This window comes from Fundulus heteroclitus, unplaced genomic scaffold, assembly GCF_011125445.2.
Source record: "Fundulus heteroclitus isolate FHET01 unplaced genomic scaffold, MU-UCD_Fhet_4.1 scaffold_277, whole genome shotgun sequence".
In the NCBI taxonomy this organism is placed as follows: domain Eukaryota; kingdom Metazoa; phylum Chordata; class Actinopteri; order Cyprinodontiformes; family Fundulidae; genus Fundulus; species Fundulus heteroclitus.
Window position 1 is genome coordinate 38,011 of NW_023396686.1, and position 19,726 is coordinate 57,736.

A 19,726-nucleotide genomic window follows, 5' to 3' on the forward strand; every position below is an offset into this window, starting at 1 on the left:
TCAGAAGCCCTCTTGGCATGAATCCGACCTGTCAAATATTCGTTGGGTTCAACAGATAAGAAGCTGCATTACACTAGAGAGGAAAAGATCCAAAACTCCTCCAGGTACCTGACACACTGAGAACGACATCGGTCAGCTGGTCACCGGGTTGTAGGTGGTTGTATTTCTCAATGAAGTCCGTAAGTGACAAGTCTACATGATACTTGTGTGGGTAAGGGTCCTCAGCCGTGCCCTTCAAGTCTTGGATGGCCTGGGTGCGGATCTTGTAGTATTGCTGTGACACAGACACTGTGTTAGCCAGTCTGCAGCACATTCTGCAGGAAAGTTGTTACAATTCTGACCAATTTTCTGTACATGGCATGCAAAGCTGTATCGTAGGCAGTAATTCACTGATCTAACAGATTTGCATCAACCCATCACCTCCTCTCACTCTGTTTGCGGCTAATGCCAAGTAAAGCAGCTTTTCATTGGATGTTCACGGTCTTAGGGATGGTCAGGTTTGTCTGCATAGAGTTCTATTTATTAACTTTTTTTAATGCACTTTGGGGAGAAAATAAAATGGATTATTAAAATTATTTCATAGTTGTTACCCAGGCAGAATAGATCTTTGTCCTTTTTTGGAGCTATAGAGAATGGTTAACCACATATGAATGGGCCTCCTATGGCACCATTTTACAGAACTTCTTTCAGTTTCTTTTTCAGCTGACCTGGACCAAGGACACCCGGTTTAATCCCTTTTGGCAACCATCTACCATAGTTACAGATTCCTCCTTTGCTAACCAAATAAACATGACATTACATGATTATTTGTGACCCCGCCTGCCTACTGTGCTCTGCGATAGTCAAATCCTTCCTCTTGCTCCGCGTACACGTGACAAGACGTTTGTACTTTATTGAAAGTATTCACAATGCAGATAAACCGAGACACAGCTTTCTTTACGCCATTACAATAAATACCTTAAACATCTAGCCTGAACTTCAAATATTCCTATTTTAAAAAGGTCAGTAAAACAGTTTAACAGATGACTGGTGCTCTTAATGTGTGTTTGTACTGTTGTACAATAGTACCTAAGAAAATAATAGTAGTGAAACTAAAAGTGAAAGCAGCAAAAATTATATATTATCTAGATGAGTAATGCACTGTAGACCGAACGGAGCTCATATTAATCCTCCTAATATACAGCAAGCGACAAATATGAGCAACTAAAAAAAAATTCATTTCTTTAAAGACCGACCAAACACTAAACAAAATTTAGCCAGTTTCTGTTAAAGCATTTGAATTTTATGCATTATCTACCCGATTTAAGATACATTTTCGCAAAAAACTAAATACTGTGCCGAGATTGCAAAATAAGGAAACAAAATGTTATTTGGGGGAAAAATCAACATGACATATACAAATATTTTCACAGTTATCCAATGATAAAGGCGTCATAAAAGCACATGTACATATTAAAATAAATTAGAAATTTAAATTATTTTTATGTCTTAACGGGTAGTTTCTAAAGAACAGATAAGTGCATTTAAAAAGGCCCTCAACTCGCACCATTTAACTTTAGTTTAATGTTCTTTCACTTTTCATTTCAGGAGCACACGCCCAGATTTCAAGCACAGAGGCAGATAAACATGCTATTTGTTATTTGTTATTTATTTTTATTTAAAAGGGGACAGTGTACATTAATCAACATTAAAACAATGTAAATGTACCCGAGTTAGCTAAAAAGTGCTAATTTTCATCGGTAGTCCCCCAGCCAGGTGTAAAAAAGGCAACCTTAAAAGTAATCACAAGTATAAAATCACAAGATAAAATTACAATGCCAATTACATAACAAAAACATTATGGTTAAGAAATACAATTCATGTAAAATAATTATAAATTATTTCAATACACACAGAAAACCTTAGTGTCCACAAGTTTGGCTCTCTACAAGCCATTTTTTTGCATTCTTTTTGAATGAAAAATGCCCTTCAAAATTAAGCAAACATCACATTTTTGTGCCTCGTGATTGATGGATGCAGCTTCTTCCCCCAAATCCTTTGCTTTTGCTTCTTTCTCAGCTGCTATCTTCTCAGCTTTCATTCGCCTCTTCTGCCCACTGGAATGAAAACAATAGATGGACCCAACGACTCTCTTAAAAACAAAAAAGGACCTTCAGATTATTATTTTTTTTTTTAAAGGTTTACCAACTTCAAACGTCAACAACGCTTAGTACAGTGTGCTGTGGGCTATTCAAACAAAAGATGGAACACATCTAGTTTTTTGATGACAAAAGGTTGGTCGTCTCTCACACTGGAACGGAAAAGCCACCAACCGTTTGTAACCTCTCCACCTCTCTGAATATACATGTATTTTGCATCATTATCCATCGAAAAATCAGTAATTACATATTTTCAGATTTCTTCAAGAAGAAACTACATTTGTATTTAAAATGTTCAAATATTCCAGAGCATTCATGACATCCTGCTCTCCCAAAAGAGAAAGAGAAAGTTACAGATGCACGGGGTGGTGCAACAGGAAAGCAATCTCATCCTAGCAGCATTTTTTTTTTTTTTTGTGTGCCTTTCACCAGTCCTCTGTTTGATATATGAATATGTTGCATGCAGTGTTCATAAAGTGTTTCTCAGCGTTTAAAACAACGAGACACACTTTATGTTCTATTGCATTGTATCTAATTACAGTGCAATAAATTTCAGTTACAAGTTGACAAACACTTGAACAATCCTCGTCAGTTTTTTTTTTAGAGGAAATCTTAGGAATGCCAGTAAGTGCAGCTCAGCTGATTTTGGTTCAATTATTATTTTTTCTTCACCTTTGACGAAATTCACGTTCAGTAATTAAAACCTGAATTTTTCCAAATACATATTGTGTGAGATTTTCCAACTGCTATAAAAGACTAATTTATCTGAAGGCTGTATCATCAGAGGTGCCCATAATTTTAGGGTGTGCTGTATATTAATGAAACTGCCCTTTGAAGTCTTGGGCAGTAGGACTAACCAGCCTTGATTTGATTCTCCTTAACCCATATAGTTGGAAACCAATTGCTGGTATTTGTGGCAACAATTTCATTAAAGCACCCATCTTTGGAGATTACTGCGTTATAGATATGTTTTACTTTTTAGAAAGTGTAAAAAGTGAAAGTGAAATGTTCAGTGAAAGCAAATTATTTGAATAGTCGTTAATGATAATCAAAGACCTTTTGTCGAAAAATACTTTCACTTATGTTTAGGGTGTGACAGGCTGTAACCCTGTGCATTTATCCAGTGTTGGGACTGGCCCAAAATAAAACTCAACCCACTGTGCCTGGGGCTGCATGTTCAATATGTGTGTTATAATAGGCCACCTCCCACCCTTTTAAATACGTTGCTTTTGTTCTTTTTGGAGTACTTTTGTACTATTTCTACTTGTTTTTTAATTAGTGAAAAAGGCAAAAGCACTTAGGGAAATTGTCTAATGTTAGGGATATTTTAAAATGTCATGATAAAACACTTGTTTGGCATTCAGCGTGATGCGTTGACAAACGCCTAGAAATGTTGAAACTCCTTGCTTAAATTGTCGGTTATGTAAAAAAAATAGCATTATAACGTACATTTTCAAAAAGAGCAAAATGCAAAATTAGGCTAGCTTTACACTGATATTACAAATAATACAGAACTGATTAACAGTGGGTAAATATCTTTGATTTACTTTCGATGGCCTGATTTCCGAGATTCCCCTGAACGCAACCGTGAAGCTTTTATCTTGCGCGCACGCGTATGCGCCGTCTCAGAACGGTTCTGTCTTTCTGCGCGCAGCATCAAGAACATGGCTGACGTAACAGCGGTGGAGGACGAGAAACTCAGCAAAAAGTGAGCACATTTCTTTACTCGCAAGCTTTTCAACCTCCCGCTGCTCCCTAATCTGTGGTCTTTTCTGCCAGGTGGCTCTTCTTTTAATAAAAGGACGTCTTTATTCTCGCTATGCGAAGTATTGTAGCAGCTAAAGGAAGGTCTCGTATGGAGGCACGCTTACAGACCCCCACATCCCACGTTTAAGCTCGCTATGCCTTCTGGTAGTTATAGTCCACAATGGTAACGACGACCAGTCTCGGATGACTGTTAGGCGAACAGTAAAAACTACAAAATGCACTTCCGCACTACAACAGGATGCCGGATTCCACTTTCTCCTTTAAAAATGACTAGATTTATAGGTTTTGTAGCTAAATTGTTGGTTGAAAACGACTTATAAACTATAATAATTGCGTTTGACATATATGCAACCGACAACTTAATGCATTTTCTCGTAATTTTATTATTATTATTATTATTATTATTATTATTATTATTATTATTATTTCCCATTTAGTCCCCCTCCGGTGAGCAAACACAGCCTTTGATGCCCCCCTTTGTCTTTGCGTGTATATGTCTGTTTTCTCAGGTCTGTCTGCTGGCTGTGGTAGCTCAACATGCTGTGTCTGGCCAGAGCTGCCAGGCAGCAGCTGTGTCAAGCCTTTGCTGTCAGAGGACAGTGGTTAAAATATGCCTCCCCGTATGCAGCTGCAGCCCCAGCTCAGTCTCACGGAATCCGATGGAGAGGTGACAAAAGGTTGGTGGCTTTTCCGTTCCTGTGTGAGAGAAACAACCAACCTTTTGTCACCAAAAAACTAGATGTGGTCCCTCTTCTGTTTAATAGCCCGCAGCACACTGTAGTAAGCGTTGTTGACGTTTGAAGTTGGTAAACCTTTTAAAAAAAAATAAGGTCCTTCTTTGTATTTAGAGAGTCGTTGGGTCCATCTATTGTTTTCATTCCAGTGAGCAGAAGAGGCGAATGAAAGCTGAGAAGAAAGCAGCTGAGAAAGAAGCAAAAGCAAAGGATTTGGGGCAAGATGCTGCATCCACCAATCACGAGGCACAAAATGCCAGCGCCCTGGATGATGAGACGCTCGATCCCAATGTAAGATTGTGTTAAATCATGGCTTAACAGACACTCAATGTTATGTTTGCTTAATTTTCAAGGGCATGTTTATCTGCCTCTGTGCAGGGTTGGTCAAGCGAGCTTGAAATCTGGGCGTGTGCTCCTGAAATGAAAAGTGAAAGAACATTAAACTAAAGTTAAATGGTGCAATTTGGGGGCCTTTTTAAATGCACTAATCTGTTATTTAGGAACTACCCGTTAAGACATAAAAATAACTTAAATTTCTAATTTAGTTTAATATGTACATGTGCTTTAATGACGCCTTTAACATTGGATAACTGTGAAAATATTTGTATATGTCACGTTGATTCCCCCCCCCCCCTCCCCCCCAAATAACATCATTTAGTTTTTTCTGAATTTCTTATTTTAAAATCTCAGCACAGTATTTTTATTTATTTTTTTTTTGCGAAATGTATCTTAATCGGGTGGATAATGCATAAAATTCAAATGCTTTAACAGAAATTGGCTAAATTTTGTTTAGTGTTTGGTCGGTCTTTAAAGAAATTAATTATTTTTAGGAGGATAAATATGATTTCCTACTTTCTGAATTGAAATATATAATATCTATTATATATAACATCTTTTGCAGCTTTCACTTTTAGTTTTACTACTATTGTTTTCTTATGTACTATTGTACAACAGTACAAACACACATTAAGAGCACCAGTCATCTATTAAACTGTTTTACTGACCTTTTTAAAATAAGAAATATTTGAAGTTCAGGCTAGATGTTTAAGGTGTTTACTGTAATGGCATAAAGAAAGCTGTGTCTCGGTTTATCTGCATTGTGAATATTTTCAATAAAGTACGAACGTCTGACTGTATGTGGAGCAAGAGGAAGGATTTGACTATCGCAGAGCAAAGTAGGCAGGCGGGGTCACAAATAATCACGTAATGTCATGTTTATTTGGTTAGCAAAGGAGGAATCTGTAACTATGGTAGCTGGTTGCCAAAAGGGATTAAACCGGGTGTCCTTGGTCCAGGTCAGCTGAAAAAGAAACTGAAAGAATTTCTGTAAAATGGTGCCATAGGAGGCCCATTCATATGTGGTTAACCATTCTCTATAGCTCCAAAAAAGGACAAAGATCTATTCTGCCTGGGTAACAACTATGAAATAATTTTAATAATCCAATTTATTTTCTCCCCAAAGTGCATTAAAAAAAGTTAATAAATAAAACTCCATGCAGACAAACCTAACCATCCCTAAGACCGTGAACATCCAATGAAAAGCTGCTTTACTTGGCATTAGCCGCAAACAGAGTGAGAGGAGGTGACGGGTTGATGCAAATCTGTTAGATCAGTGAATTACTGCCTACGATACAGCTTTGCATGCCATGTACAGAAAATTGGTCAGAATTGTGACAACTTTTCTGCAGAACGTGCTGCAGGCTGGCTAACACAGTGTCTGTGTCACAGCAATACTACAAGATCCGCACCCAGGCCATCCAAGACTTGAAGGGCACGGCTGAGGACCCTTACCCACACAAGTATCATGTAGACTTGTCACTTACGGACTTCATTGAGAAATACAACCACCTACAACCCGGTGACCAGCTGACCGATGTCGTTCTCAGTGTGTCAGGTACCTGGAAGAGTTTTGGATCTTTTCCTCTCTAGTGTAATGCAGCTTCTTATCTGTTGAACCCAACGAATATTTGACAGGTCGGATTCATGCCAAGAGGGCTTCTGGTGCCAAGCTGCTCTTCTATGACCTGCGCGGTGAAGGAGCCAAACTGCAAATCATGGCAACCTCAAAGTACGCCACCCGGCGCTTCACTGTACATTGAGTCGGGTTCTGAAGTCATCAGAGGGCACTGAGCTCACTTTTCTGCTGATTTTGGTTACTCTGGCAGGAACTACAAGTCCGAGGAGGCGTTTGTGGCCATCAACAACAAGCTGCGCCGTGGCGACATCGTCGGCGTCCGTGGAAACCCTGGAAAGACCAAGAAGGGAGAGCTGAGCATCATTCCCGTCGAGATGACCCTCCTGTCACCATGTCTGCACATGCTGCCCCACCTCCACTTTGGCCTCAAAGACAAGGTAATGCACAACACGATGATACTAGACCCGAACAGCATGAAGCTTGTCTCTCCATCTTTGTTACACATTTGAGACAAGACGAAACATTTCTACCATCCTCTTATATTTTTACTATACATGTAGTTAACTGCACGTTTGCAGTGTTTTAGTTGGTAATTACATGTTTAGCAACAGAACCTGAGTTTTCTGCACTTTCCTTAAAGGAAACGCGATACCGCCAGCGCTACTTGGATCTGATTCTCAACGACTATGTGCGGCAGAAGTTCTTAACCCGAGCCAAAATCATCACGTACCTGCGAAACTTTCTCGACCAGATGGGGTTCCTGGAGGTAAGTTGTGTTCTGGGATGTTGAAGTCAATGCTATCACACAGCTAACCTACTAGACCACATATCAAAGGCTAAAAAGTGGCTGTTCAGTCAGTTTCTACACTTAAGGAAGTGCATTTTCCAGTGTTGCTCTGTTGATCTGACGTTTGTCTTAATGTTTCAGATTGAGACCCCGATGATGAACATAATTCCCGGTGGAGCAGTGGCCCGCCCTTTTGTTACCCACCACAATGAGCTGGATATGAAGCTCTTCATGAGGATTGCCCCTGAGCTCTACCACAAGGTACAGTGCTGTCAAGGCTCAGCAGTCTCTTCCAAAAACTGCCATTCTCAGTAAACTCGCTCTCAGGACGTTTGGGGAAACAGAAAATCAAAAGCTTTTACTCTGCTTTTTTTGACCAATGGAGCTTCCTGTACCTTGTTGTGCTCAGACGTTCACGTTTTCTTCTCAGATGCTTGTGGTCGGTGGCTTGGACAGGGTGTATGAGATTGGTCGTCAGTTCAGGAACGAAGGCATCGACCTCACTCACAACCCAGAGTTCACCACCTGTGAATTCTACATGGCATACGCTGATTACCACGACCTGATGGACATCACAGAGAAACTGCTTTCAGGTAACAGGGAAACCATTTGGAGCAAAGTCGTTTCTTTACGAGCAAACGTTGGGTCTAATTTAAAAATCATGTGTTTCAAGGTAGAAAAGTTGGGCCTAAAACAGTCTCTCTTTGGTTCTTCATCATTGAACAGTTTGGATAATACATCGCTATTGTGTACCATAGCTGCAGCTTAATGTTTGACTCATTATTAAGGGAAATTTAAAAAAAAACTCTTTATAGTAACACATAATGATAATAAAGATTCTTGAGTAGGTCTGAACCAGCATTACAACTTTTCAGAACAGTGTAGTAGTCTTATTTATTATTAGATAACAGATGCAAACAAAATTGCACAAAATTAGAGCATCAGCTCAGTTTTTACTGCCTGATGATGAGCTAAATTGCGTAGATGTTTCAAATTGTTTTCTAGAGGAAAGCATTCTCTAAAGTTAACTTTGTGTATTTTAAGCTATTTCAAACACCCAGTGACGTCAAACTGACCAACCAAATTGCGGTTTAACGAGTTTAATCATCCACACATCAAGCTACTGGGTGTGATGGAGCATAACCAAACAACGCAACAATGGGGACAAGACGAACACGTATTTCTTGATGCTCAAGCTAGGCTTTGTCCAATGTTGGTCCTCAAAGCCTTTGTTTTCTAAACCTCTCTGGTTCCAGACACCTGACACGTTTAAATATCCTTACAGATGCGCTATAAAACGTTTTTGTCTCACTGCTTCTACGTTTATTTCAGGAATGGTGAAGCACATCACTGGAGGATACAAGGTGACGTACCACCCCGAGGGTCCCGAGGGCCAGGCCTACGAGGTCGACTTCACTCCGCCGTTCAGAAGAGTGAGCATGACTCACGACCTGGAGAAGATCATGGGAGTTAAATTCCCTCCCACCGACTCGTACGACTCTGACGGTATGAGCCTGTACGAATTCATCCTGCGGTGGAGCGGCCGCCTATCGTGTTGTTGACAGTTTATCTAACATAAGGTCCCGGTTTGTTTTTCAGAGACCCGCAAATTCTTCGACGAGCTGTGTGCCCAAAAAGGGGTTGAGTGTCCTCCGCCGAGGACCACTGCCCGCCTCCTCGACAAGGTGCTGTGTGATGAACTTTGTTCCCACCCCCCTGGTTGCTTCTCTTTGTGGTGCTAATGTTGTTCCCTGCTCTGCAGCTGGTGGGAGACTTTCTCGAGGTCACGTGCATCAGCCCGACTTTCATCTGCGATCACCCCCAAATCATGAGCCCCCTGGCGAAATGGTAAGAAGCAACAAGCTGTTCGTTCTAATTTTGGGTTGGTGCCGAGACTCTGAGGCTGACGCTTTGCCCTGATGTTTTAGGCACAGATCGGAGAAAGGTCTAACTGAGCGTTTTGAGCTCTTTGTCATGAAGAAGGAAATCTGCAACGCTTACACGGAGTTGAATGATCCAATCAGACAGAGAGAGCTGTTTGAGCAGCAAGCCAAGGTCCGTATAGACCAGTCCCACATTAGTACATTGTCTCGGTATAAAAAAAAGATTTCCACTCTGTTCGCTTTCACCGTTCTCATGATCTAAGGTGGCTCTTTCTAGGCAAAAGCTGAGGGTGACGATGAAGCCATGTTCATTGATGAGACCTTCTGCACAGCGCTGGAATACGGTCTGCCTCCAACTGCCGGCTGGGGGATGGGCATCGACCGTCTCACCATGTTCCTCACCGACTCCAACAACATCAAGGTGGCGTTTCCGTAAAAATCATAATACAATTGGGAAAACTTCTTGTTTTTTTTGTTTGTTTTTTTCAGAAGAAAGATTTCAATCAATTGAACATTTTCAATTGTGTACAGTGCGTGGTAATCTGATCTCTTATCAGTTTGTCTGTTCAACTATTGAGGTCCAGAAAGAAATCATAAATATGACGCAGAACTTTTTGCTAAAACCACACAACCTTCAAATTAAATCAAGTTAATCTAATTTTTGGGACATTTTCATAGATCAAGTGAACAAAAACATCGACTCGGAAACCTTAAAGTAAAAATAAAGAAATAACAGAAGAATGAGCAGAAAGTCCATGTTTGCAGGTTAAGTGCAAGAAAGCTGCAGACGGAGACAAACAGAAAGTGAAACAAAAACACAAGCAATCAATGTAAGACAAGGTCAGACTGGGTTAAGGAGAAGCAGCCATAAACTGTGGATGAATACATTAAAATTATATTTAATCAAAATCCTTGAGTTTAACAAAGGAGAACAAGCAAAAACCTTTATTAAGCATAGGCCTAATGATGCGTTGAACATCGACAAGTTATAATTTGGATTACTAGATGAGGTTGTATGTCAGGTAAAGTACCAGAGGCCTATCCTGAGAAGTGGGTTAGAAATTCCTAAGGTTGCTCTTAAGACTCTGGCTTTGGTTAAACTCATAGTTGAACTACAGAGCAGGTTATTAACTCACTGAGTCTCTAGATATGTGAGCATTCATGCAAAATAGGTGGAGCTAGTAAAAGAGTGCAATAACAGTTAAACAGGAGGGAAAGCTGGCTTAAAAAATGTTTAAGTTAATACATGGCTGAACATAAGAGACATGCAATAAAGAGGGGGTTCCCAATCTATTTAGCCTGCGACCCCCTTTTTTTTGGGGGGGGGGGGGGGGGGGTTATAAGAATAAAGTCCTAATATGATGAGAACAAAGTCTCATCATACAAACATAAAGTTGTATTTTTACGAGACCTCTTACAGTAAAGTCCAGCCTTCCCCTTGCGTTACAAAGGGAAATGTCTTGTAAAGTTATACTTTGGTATTAGTTTTGCAAAAAAGGAAAAACAAAATCTTTTTAGCACCTCAGCATCAGGTCACCTTGACCCCCAAGAGGTGTTTCGTGACCTCCGCTTTGGGAACCCCTGCATTAAAACATGAATGAATTCAAAACTTCTCTTTGCATTATCTATGAAATTAATGCTTTGCAAGTGTCGGTGTTAGTGGAACATAAGAAATGAAATGCTCACAGTAAATAATGTCCAACAAAGCTCATCTAACTAAAGAAACATTTCGACTCGTGGAATTTGACGTCGATGTTCAAACAGATGCAAGAGCCGGTTTGGCGAGATGTCCTTTACGCTCTAATTCATTCGAGATAAGTCATTGTGTACAAAACAAACAAATTATGTTGGTCAAAAGATCCAGTGGCTAACACCATATGTACATACAGCAGCCAGTGAAAATACACTACTCTGGCTCTTGTCGGATAGATGAAAAGATGAATTGCATAAAAATCGTATAAAAAAATATATATAACTTAATTCTAATGGGCATAAATCGTCTGATGGAAAATGGCTACAACAGTCAGGGATCATCTGTCACTGCTTAGAAGTATTCTGTACAAAATAATGTTTCCTTCTGAGCTTTATCTCCTAAACTGAAAAAAAATTCAACAACTATCAGCCTCTTTTTTTTTTTATGCCGTATATAATTACCACTTCTGCCTTTATAGCTGACGTAAAACCATTTCTCTGTGAAAGTCAACTGTTGTGTAACCTGAGAAGGGTAAAGAGAAGAGGCAGACAGTTCAGGCGTCCCAGTGATATTCGCTGTATATGTTTTTAAAAAGCAACTAATCAATGATTTCTAGCATGAGTTATCATGGCGACATACCCAGGTAAAATGTGAACCAGCTTCATGGTACTGGGGATCTGCTACTGAACCACAGAGCGAACGTCTTTTAGGATAGATGCTTCTGTAGTATCATTTATTTATTTTTTTTAGTACCGGTAGATAATTGATATATTTTATTGCAATAAAATTAACTTGAGAACTTCAATTGATCCTTTTATGGTTTGACAGGATGTTAAGAAGAGAAATTGTGAGTGGAAATTGTCTTGATAGAGTAAAATCCCTGCTGTGGTGGAAACCCTCTCCAGCCTGTGGTGTCACACCATAAATGACTCCAAAACATCATCAGGGGAAATTTGTTCTCCAACATACAGTTTAAATATAATGCTTGATCTTTTACAGGAAGTGTTGCTGTTCCCAGCCATGAAGCCTGATGACAATAAGAAGTCTGCCGCTTCTGAGGAAACCTCCACCTAAGGCCATGATCCTGCATCTCTCCAGCTCTTATATCTCTGCAGGCGTCCATATGAAGTTTAGGGCTTTGGATACCAGCAGAATGTCAATGTTTGGGTCTATCTGTGTTGATTTGTTAAACAGATTGTTTTGGTCATTAAGGTAAATCATTATATCACTGGTATTACTGTTTTTTTTTTTTTTTTCCTTCATCTGCTCATCATACTGGCTAAATCCTCGGTGTCTGAAAGAAAATTGTACTGCTCTTTGCTTACTAAATGGTAAAGTTATTAGATCTGCTGTCATTTGCAGATCTGGGGGTTACTTTTCTGTCTTTATGCTGAGTTACTGAGGGAGTCCTTCGGTCTGAATACCACAGTCATACCATGGATTTACACCCGAGCAACAACAACTCAGACAATTATGTTTGAGGTGTTCCCGGTGTATTCATGTCGTTTTTAACTACTCTGCTTGAACTCCTTGTTCAAGATTTTTCACGATGGGTTCCACAAATTTAATATCTGCCAAGAAACTGAAATATTAGGCTTGAATAAAGTACAAATGAACCAGTGTTGTCTTGTGTTTTGTTCATTTCCTAAGACGTTTGTCTAAGGGGTTTAATTTAAGATAAGATAAGATAGGGCTTTTAAAGTACAGGGGAAATAAAGCAGATTTGTGTCCACATATGTACAGTGTATCAAAAAAATAAAATAAAAGTACAAGGGGAAATAAGCAGATATTTAGGATGACTTATGTACACTCAGGTGACTTATATACAAGTAGGATGATGTCTATTAGGTGGTGCCAGGTAAGAACAACAGTGAGGTAGTGAGATAACTATTCAGCTGAAGTCACTTATTAAACAGGATTATTTAACAGTATTATTGCACAGTGTATTAAAGAGAATTGCACATTAGTTGTTAGTTACAGCAGGGACGAATGACCTGTGGTAGCGCTCCTTTTTAGACGGGGCGTCTAAGTCTGTCACTAAAGGAGCTGCTCAGCTCCTCTACAGTCTGGTGCAGGCGGTGGAAGGTGTTGTCCATGATGGATGTGAGCTTGGACAACACCCTCCTCTCAGCCACTTCCTCCACTGAGTCCAGAGAGCAGCCCAGGACAGAAGTGCCCTTCCTCACCAGCTTGTTCAGTCTCTTTCTGTCCCGCTCTGCACTGCCAGGAGCCCAGCAGACGACAGCGTAGAGGAGGGCTGAGGCCACCACAGAGTCATAGAAAGTTTTAAGCAGGGACCTGCTCACTCCAAAGGACCTCAGCCTCCTCGGGAGGTGGAGGCGGCTCTGGCCCTTCTTATACAAAAACATTTTAAAATGTCACATATTAAAACAAAATTTATGTTTCACTGGGACTCTGGTTATATAAAGTGTGATTTTTATTACCAAACTGCACACAGTAATTGTATTTAGTTGTTTTATGGATATTTATGCTCTCAATAAACCAACAGTGGAGAAAAAAGCCAAAATAACATTCCTGACAATATTGGCAGTTTTCAGACAAGACAAGTTGGAATTTATCGTTGTCACAATAACAATAAAACAATACGATCAACACCCAGCATCAGTCAAGTGGAACTATAATGCTTTCGTCCGAATCACTTGTTAATTTACCACCACTTTACCCCTTTTTACCCCTATTCTGGGGTGTACCTGAGAGCAATTTGTTTCGGTGTGGTCTCTTTACATTTAAAGGGGCCACTTCACACCCTGCACCCCTCCAGGTAGCAGGGGGTTATACTTCGCCCGTTCAGCCATTTTTGTAGTATGCAAGGGACAGTGTAATGAACAACCAATGACTTCTTTCTTCTTTGGCATCCTTCAGTTTGGACTACAAAATCCATCAGAGAAATAAAAATGGAAAAGACCACTAAGCTGGAAGTCCATAACCTTCTTTGGCAGTTCCACAGCAAATACTTGTTGCATTCAAGTTTTCGATGTTAGAACTTAGAAATTAAATGTTTTTGTTGTATTTGGTTACAAAAAGAAAAAAAATAATCTTTGTAATGTATATGAGTCTGACGGTATTTCAACCGAATCATTTTTCTTTTAGATAAAACTTCTAATTTATAAATATTTATATAATTATATATTTAATATGTAGCGTACTCTCCCAATTATTGGCCCGAGGCAGATTCCAAAGTTAGGACCCTTCTAAGCTGTGATCCTATGACAGCCTCAGCATTAGGTGTCAAACTCATTCTATATTGTGCCACTTTGGCATCGTGAAGTCATTAAAAGGGTCGGTTGCACGTGTGTAGATGACACTTTGGATTTCATAATTTCATTCCAGTTCACACAAAAAAGTAAAAAAAAAAAAATAATAATTCATAGTAACCCATTTGAACAGTTTATTGCAAAACAAACATTAATATTGGGGTGAGCTACACTATACACTCATCATTCTGCATCACCGTTCCTCTTTTTGGACATTTCTGGGTTGTTTTAAGGTGTTGTGGAAAAACAGACATCTAGTGGCAGGATGCTGTCATTACACATTAAAAGGAAGGATTAAAAAGGCTTGTGAAGAGGTTAACTGCTTTAGAAAAAGATCAAGCAATCTGCATAGTTGGCTTTATTCGGAGAAGCCAGAGGTTATTCAGATTAAAACTTCCTAAGGAACAGAGTTGATGGGGACTTCCTAACGTAAAGTTGTATACTGCTATGAAAAATATTTGTCCTACAGATTTTGTCTGTTCAGATTGGTAAACAGCTTTGGAGCAAGGCCAGCTAAATAAATACAAGATGCAGTTGTTAAATTCATAAAAGCAACAACAACAAAAAAAACAACAACAACAAAAAAACAGCTATTCAAACCTATTTTAAAAAGTAACTGCCCCATAAACTTAACTTGTGCCCCCTTGGCAACATCTGTCAAGTGTTTGGAGGAATACTGGACCATCCTTCTTTGCATTGAACAGCATTCAAGTATAATTGATCTAAGGTCATGCCACATCATCTCAGACTGAAGTTTAGACTTTAACTAGGCTACTCTGAAAAAACGTGTTTTTTGTTTTTAAACATTCAGAAGTGGTCAGTGTATTTTGAATCACCAATCCTACTACATAACCCAAGTGGACTGAGCTACAGGACACAAACTGATGCTTGAACATTCAACTTTGAATTTTCTGCTGGACACATACATTTATAATCGTCAATTATGGCAAGTCCTCGAAGCAGAGCAGCCCCAGAACATCTCACTACTGCCGCCAGGTTTGGCAGTCAGTATGTTTGTTTTTCTCAAGTGGAATAGTATTTATTTTAAATGTATTTGCCCAAGTTATGTTTGATATAAAAAAAATGTATTTAACTGAAAACATGCAAGCTTGACAAAAAGAAAGAAGCAATATGTAGAGGGAAATGTGATTTTTCACCGCAGGGCATGATTGGCTGCAGAAAAATAGAAGCTGTGACCACACCTTGGCTCATATCGAAACTGACATCTGTAAACTTTTCTCTCCAGTTAATTCTTTCCTAAGGATAAAGGATGAAAAATTCCACATTGCTAAGGATAATCCCTTAAGTAATGTAATATTACTCATCCTCTAAATCACATGTGTCAAACTCGAGGCCCCTGGGCTGAATCCGGCCCATCAAGGCAATTTAGCTGGGCCTCAAAAGCCAATAGAGGCATATATGCTTTTAAAGTGTAGAAAGTGGCTGAAACTGTGCCTCTTGTAGCGAAGTTTTTTATGTGTAATGACAGCATCCTGCCACTAGATGTCTGTTTTCCCACAACACATTAAAACAACCCAGAAATGTCCAAAAAGAGAAACGGTGATGCAGAATGATGAGTGTAAAGTGTAGCTCACCCCAATATCAACGTTTGTTTTGCAATAAACTGCGTCAAATGGGCCTAAGGGGTACTATGAATTCTCTTTTTTTTTTTTTTTTTTTTTTTTTACTTTTTTTGTGTAAACTGGAATGAAATTATGAAATCCAAAGTGTCATTTATTTTGTAGTCCAAGCTGAAGGATGCCAGAGACAACAAGTCATTGGTTGTTCATTGCATTGTCCCTAGCATACTACAAAAATGGCTGAACGGGCGAAGTAGAACCCCCTGCTACGTGGAGGGGGGCAGGGTGTGAAGTGGCCCCTTTAAATGTAAAGAGACCACACCGAAACAAATTGCTCTCAGGTCCGTCCGTCCGTCCGTCCGTCCGTCCGTCCGTCCGTCTTCTTCCGCTTATCCGGGGTCGGGTCGCGGGGGTAGCAGCTTCAGTAGGGAGGCCCAGACGTCCTTCTCCCCAGCCACTTGGGCCAGCTCCTCAGGAGGAATCCCAAGGCGTTCCCAGGCCAGCCGGGAGACATAGTCCCTCCAGCGTGTCCTGGGTCTTCCCCTGGGCCTCCTCCCAGTGGGATGTGCCCGGAACACCTCACCAGGGAGGCGTCCAGGAGGCATCCTGACCAGATGCCCGAGCCACCTCAACTGGCTCCTCTCGACGTGGAGGAGCAGCGGCTCTACTCTGAGTCCTCCCCGGATGACTGAGCTCCTCACCCTATCTCTAAGGGAGAGCCCAGACACACTACGGAGAAAACTCATTTCTGCCGCTTGTATCTGGGATCTCGTTCTTTCGGTCACGACCCAAAGCTCGTGACCATAGATGAGGGTAGGAACGTAGATCGACCGGTAAATCGAGAGCTTCACCTTTTGGCTCAGCTCTCTCTTCACCACAACGGACCGGTACAGCGCCCGCTTCACAGCAGACGCTGCACCAATCCGCCTGTCGATCTCCCGCTCCATCTTCCCCTCATTCGTGAACAAGACCCCAAGATACTTAAACTCCTCCACTAGGGGCAGCACATCCTCCCCAACCCGGAGAAGGCACTCTACCTTTTTCCGGTTGCTCTCAGGTACACCCCAGAATAGGGGTAAAAAGGGGGAAAGTGGTGGAAAATTAACAAGTGATTCGGACGAAAGCATTGTAGTTCCACTTTATATAGACTGATGCTGGGCCTTGATCGTATTGTTTTATTGTTATTGTGACAACGATAAATTCCAACCTTTCTCGTCTGAAAACCCCCAAAACTGCCAATATTGTCAGGTATATTATTTTGGCTTTTTTCTCCACTGTTGGTTTATTGAGAGCATTAATATCCATAAAACAACAACTAAATACAATTACTGTGTGCAGTTTGGTAATAAAAATCACACTTTCTTATATAACCAGAGTCCCAGTGAAACATACATTTTGTTTTAATATGCAACATTTTAAAATGTTTTTAAGGGCTGTATTTGTGCTTTAAAGCTGTGAATAGTCTTTTATCGTCACTTTTATCACAACATTACCATGACAAGGAATGTGTTATCCTGAATGTGTACACCACATATGAGTGCCTCACAAATGAAACTGAGCATCTTAACAAACTTGCTTTTATTAATTATTTTATACAAGATAACAAGTTTTTTAATGTGTTTGTTATTGGTGACATGAACTCTGATATCACTGATAGTATATCTATATTTGGTACTCATTTATACCAGTGTTGTGAGGATAGTGGGTTAATTCTCTCAACCAAAGTCCTGCTGCCTACAGATAGTTTTACATACATTAGTGAAATAAAAGTAAAAGATCAGGCCAGATTGGAATAACCACGTTTTATAATAGAGCTCGGGAGGCTTCTAAGGAATGGATTCAGGCAGGGAGACTGAGATTTGGGCCTGATTGTGAACATAAAAAGCTTATTAATGCCTAATACAAGTATGCTGTGCGTTATGTTGGTAAAAATGAAAGAGCAATGAGGACTGATTCAATGGCCAGAAACCTCTTTTGTAACAATACATAAGACTTTTGGTAAGAAGTTAGAGGTATGACATCCTACAAAACATCCCTGCCCTGTGTGGTTGTTGGCATATCAGGCGCTGCTAATATTGTGGAGCTGTGGCACAAACATTACAGTAGATTATTTCATTGTATTCATAGTGAACCATACACTGTAAATAATGTTGACCATATAGAAGAATTCTTTCCATATGAGGTTCATAAAGCTATTTCCAAATTGTCTAACAATAAAGCCACTGGGTTGGATGGAGTCTCAGCAGAGCATTTAAAGTATGCAAGTGCAAGGCTCGCTCCTCTACTTTCCATTTGTTTTACAGTGTTTCTTATACATAGTCTTTTACCTGACTCTATGTTAAGTGTCCTGTTAGTACCCGTCATCAAAGATAAAACTGGGAAGATTGGCAGTTCTGATAATTACCGTCCAACAGCGCTGGCCAGTATAGTTTCAAAAATTATTGAATAAATCCTGCTGGACAGGATTTTAGGGGTTATCAATTCTACAGATAACCAATTTGGTTTTAAGGCTAGGCTGGGCACAGATATATGTATATTCAATTCAATTCAATTCAATTTTATTTATATAGCGCCAAATCATGAAACATGTCATCTCAAGGCACTTTACAAAGTCAAGTTCAATCAGATTATACAGATTGGGTCAGATTATACAGATTGGTCAAAAATGTCCTATATAAGGAAACCAGTTGATTGCATCAAAGTCCCGACAAGCAGCATTCACTCCTGGGGAAGCGTAGAGCCACAGGAAGAGTCATCTGCATTGTACATGGCTTTGCTGCAATCCCTCATACTGAGCAAGCATGAAGCGACAGTGGGAAGAAAAACTCCCCATTAACGGGAAGGAAAACCTCCAGCAGAACCGGGCTCAGTATGAACGGTCATCTGCCTCGACCGACTGGGGTTACGGAAGACAGAGCAGAGACAGCTCAGTTGCTGGGTTACAGCAACTACTTAACATCTGTTCTGAGTATGGTCTGGAACATGACATTAAGTACAATCCATCTAAAAGTGTGGTCATGATCTGCAGGAGTAAAGAGGATAAATCTATTCAGTTTTCAGATTTTCGGCTGTCAAATATTGTGCTGGGTGTTACAAACAAAACCAAGTATCTTGGGCACATCATCACAGAAAATCTGCTAATGCCCTTGCTCGTAAATTTGGTGCATGTAGCTACTAATGAAGTAAAAGTGGAACTATTTAATGCATATTGTACCTCTCTGTACACTGCTCACCTGTGGTTTACATATAGAAAAGCCAACCTGCAAAAGCTGCAGGTGGCCAATAATGGTGCTTTGTGGGTACTTTTGAAATGGCCAAGATGGACTAGTGCGAATGAGATTTTTGTCACAGCAAGAGTCAATACCTTACATGCTGTTTTATGAAGGTTAATGTATAAGTTTATCTGTAGTTTAAATGCATCTGGCAGTGAATGATCTTGTCATTTACTGACACCACACGTAGTGCATTCTGATACCAGTCTAAGCTGTGGAGATACTCCTGTCTTCTTAAAGCTCCGATTTAACTGATAATGGTACTTGTATTGTGTTTTTATTCTTATCTATTTATTTTATTTATGTATTTATTGGACCACGAGTCCAGAACAAAGTCTATCTATCTATCTATCTATCTATCTATCTATCTATCTATCTATCTATCTATCTATCTATCTATCTATCTATCTATCTATCTATCTATCTATCTGTCTGTCTGTCTGTCTGTCTGTCTGTCTGTCTGTCTGTCTGTCTGTCTGTCTGTCTGTCTGTCTGTCTATCTATCTATCTATCTATCTATCTATCTATCTATCTATCTATCTATCTATCTATCTATCTATCTATCACCGTATATCATGATACAATATAAAGTCCATATCACCCACTCCTAATAGACCACAACTGAATGATTTCAATCTGAAAAGGGAGAACCGAAAAGCATGATGTGTCCCCATTAAATTAT

At 39.9% G+C, this 19,726-nt stretch overlaps 1 protein-coding gene across 2 annotated transcripts; it reads left to right on the plus strand.

The window, feature by feature from the left end:
- Positions 1-3,754: 3,754 nt before the first annotated feature.
- kars1 (lysyl-tRNA synthetase 1) lies at positions 3,755-12,538 on the plus strand. 2 transcript variants are annotated; one of them, XM_012873017.3, is made up of 15 exons: positions 3,763-3,846; positions 4,415-4,582; positions 4,789-4,930; positions 6,368-6,533; positions 6,614-6,707; positions 6,805-6,991; positions 7,195-7,320; positions 7,483-7,602; positions 7,772-7,934; positions 8,674-8,847; positions 8,941-9,026; positions 9,104-9,189; positions 9,270-9,396; positions 9,502-9,645; positions 11,917-12,538. In XM_012873017.3, exons 2-15 carry the CDS (start codon positions 4,443-4,445, stop codon positions 11,989-11,991), a joined length of 1,830 nt encoding a protein of 609 aa, XP_012728471.2. In that variant the 5' UTR covers positions 3,763-3,846; positions 4,415-4,442; the 3' UTR covers positions 11,992-12,538. The 2 variants fall into 2 exon arrangements, with proteins under 2 accessions (XP_012728472.2, XP_012728471.2); XM_012873018.3 differs by lacking the exon at positions 4,415-4,582 and having other exon boundaries at positions 3,755-3,846.
- The last annotated feature ends 7,188 nt before the right edge of the window (positions 12,539-19,726 follow it).